General features: G+C 37.4%; 1 protein-coding gene across 1 annotated transcript in view; it reads right to left on the bottom strand.

Annotated features, from left to right (window-relative positions):
- Positions 1 to 2500, bottom strand: part of LOC137628516 (uncharacterized) — a 64331-nt gene that overhangs the window by 41783 nt on the left and 20048 nt on the right. Inside the window, exon 5 of the mRNA XM_068359668.1 lies at positions 2316 to 2475. Within this exon, the coding sequence (XP_068215769.1) occupies positions 2316 to 2475 (160 nt within the window). The remainder of the gene's footprint in view (positions 1 to 2315; positions 2476 to 2500) is intronic.

Below are 2500 nucleotides of genomic sequence, written 5' to 3'. Positions count from 1 at the left end.
ATATATATGTGTGTGTGTGTGTGTCTCAGAATACACAAATACGCACATACACGCACTCATGCACGCACGCGCGCACGCGCTATGTAATCATCTACCCACACGAAAAGATCCAAGTTTCGTGACCAATCAGACTTCTCTTAGAGACTTACATTCTTGATGAACATTCCTAGGAACCAAATCCTAAGACGCACGAGAGAGAGAGAGAGAGAGAGAGAGAGAGAGAGAGAGAGAGAGAGAGAGAGAGAGAGAGAAGAGAGTGTGGTGTTACAAGACTTATGTTCAGGGTTGCCAGGTTTTCAAAATAAAAAAAAAGGCCAACGTCTGATTAACTGTAGCTTTAAAAGGCCAACCTAATAGTAGAAAAAGGCCGAAATTATTGCATTTAAGGCTAACCAATTTCAAAAAGGCCAAATTTAGATATCTAGCACGAAAAAAGGACAAATTTGGAGTTCTTTGACACGAAAAAGGCCAAGCTGGCAACCACTGCTCATGTTCATAAAGGCACCCATCGCACCATCTAAGTCAATTGCTACTAACAAAGTTTATTGAATTGGAGCTATTTTACCTTACAACAATTCAATTATTTTGAAAATAGTTAATTCCTCAAAGTGAATTGAGCATTCAAATAAGTTTTACTTACTATGAACACATTAATTATGAGATAATTAATTATATGAATCGTGAACCAACACTACTTTGCTTGCAAGTAATTAATTTCTAACTTAAACAGTTGATTCATGAAATGTATTTGTACGTCTGAACTGTTTAAATAGATTAATTAATTAATGTCATCAAACTACATTACTTTATAAATATTTACGCAACTAATTACAGGCACTTAATTATTTCTTCACCCTTTTCACTCACAATGGGTTAATTATTATACATAACCAGAAGGGCTCTCAGTAGAGAGCATGCCTTCGCCACGCCAAGCAGTTTCATTTTGCTCTTAACTCCACTGTGTACTTGCAATTCCATGTATTTTCTTCAAAATCTAATGGATTTGTCCTTGCTTCATAACCAACATGTCCACCTAGTTTCGTTGAAACTAATTTAGTTGTTTTTGCGTAATGTTGTTCACAAACAAAACAGAAACTAAAAAAATATTCGCCATTTACTTAACATTGTGATTATTTTCAAAGTACTGCTGCGTACTTGTACTTTGATGTATTTTCTGTAAAATGTTGCAGATTCATCCTTGGGTCATACCCAACCTGACTGCCAAGTTTGGTTAAAATCGGTACAGTAGTTTCTGTGTAAATTTGCTCTCAAACACTCAACATGACTACCCTGTTTGGTCAAAATCGTTACAATAGTTTTTGTGTAAAGTAGCTCACAAACACGCAACATGATTATCAAATTTGGTCAAAACCGGTACAGTAGTCTTTGTATAAAGTTGCTCACAAACACCCAAACAGGACTATCAAATTTGTTCAAAACCGGTACAGTAGTCTTTGTATAAAGTTGCTCACAAACACCCAAACAGGACTATCAAATTTGGTCAAAACCGGTACAGTAGTCTTTGTATAAAGTTGCTCACAAACACCCAAACAGGACTATCAAATTTGTTCAAAACCGGTACAGTAGTCTTTGTATAAAGTTGCTCCAAACACCCAAACAGGACTATCAAATTTGTTCAAAACCGGTACAGTAGTCTTTGTATAAAGTTGCTCACAAACACCCAACAGGACTATCAAATTTGGTCAAAACCGGTACAGTAGTCTTTGTATAAAGTTGCTCACAAACACCCAACAGGACTATCAAATTTGTTCAAAACCGGTACAGTAGTCTTTGTATAAAGTTGCTCACAAACACCCAACAGGACTATCAAATTTGTTCAAAACCGGTACAGTAGTCTTTGTATAAAGTTGCTCACAAACACCCAACAGGACTATCAAATTTGTTCAAAACCGGTACAGTAGTCTTTGTATAAAGTTGCTCACAAACACCCAACAGGACTATCAAATTTGGTCAAAATCGGTAAAGTAGTTTTTGTGTAAATTTGCTTATAAACATCCAACATGACTACCAAATTTGGTCAAAACCGGTACAGTAGTCTTTGTATAAAGTTGCTCACAAACACCCAACAGGACTATCAAATTTGGTCAAAATCGGTACAGGAGTCTTTGTGTAAAGTTGCTTACAAACACCCAACATGAAAATCAAATTTGGTAAAAATCGGTAAAGTAGTTTCTGTGTGAAGTTTCTCACAAGCAAATAAATAAACGCAAAATCTCCTATTTAGGGGAAGGCAATGAACAATTACAGTTAATAAACACAATAATAATCAACAAAAAAAATAATCTAACACTCACAAGCGAAGTATATTCCAGCGGCGGCGCCCAAAGAGACAAAAAGGACGGCTAGGATGAGGCAGACACACCAACGCCTCGAGCAACCGCGCCCACGGCTGAAGAGTTCAGAATCGGTCATACTTGAGGATCTCACGCAGGGGACGCCCACGCCCACCGTCTTCTGCAGGGGGGAGAAATGGACGGGC

The sequence above is a fragment of the Palaemon carinicauda genome, chromosome 36, assembly GCF_036898095.1.
Source record: "Palaemon carinicauda isolate YSFRI2023 chromosome 36, ASM3689809v2, whole genome shotgun sequence".
Classification (NCBI taxonomy): Eukaryota; Metazoa; Arthropoda; class Malacostraca; order Decapoda; family Palaemonidae; genus Palaemon; species Palaemon carinicauda.
The sequence above is the reverse complement of the archived record's forward strand: the minus strand, read 5'-3'. Positions and strand labels throughout refer to the sequence as shown.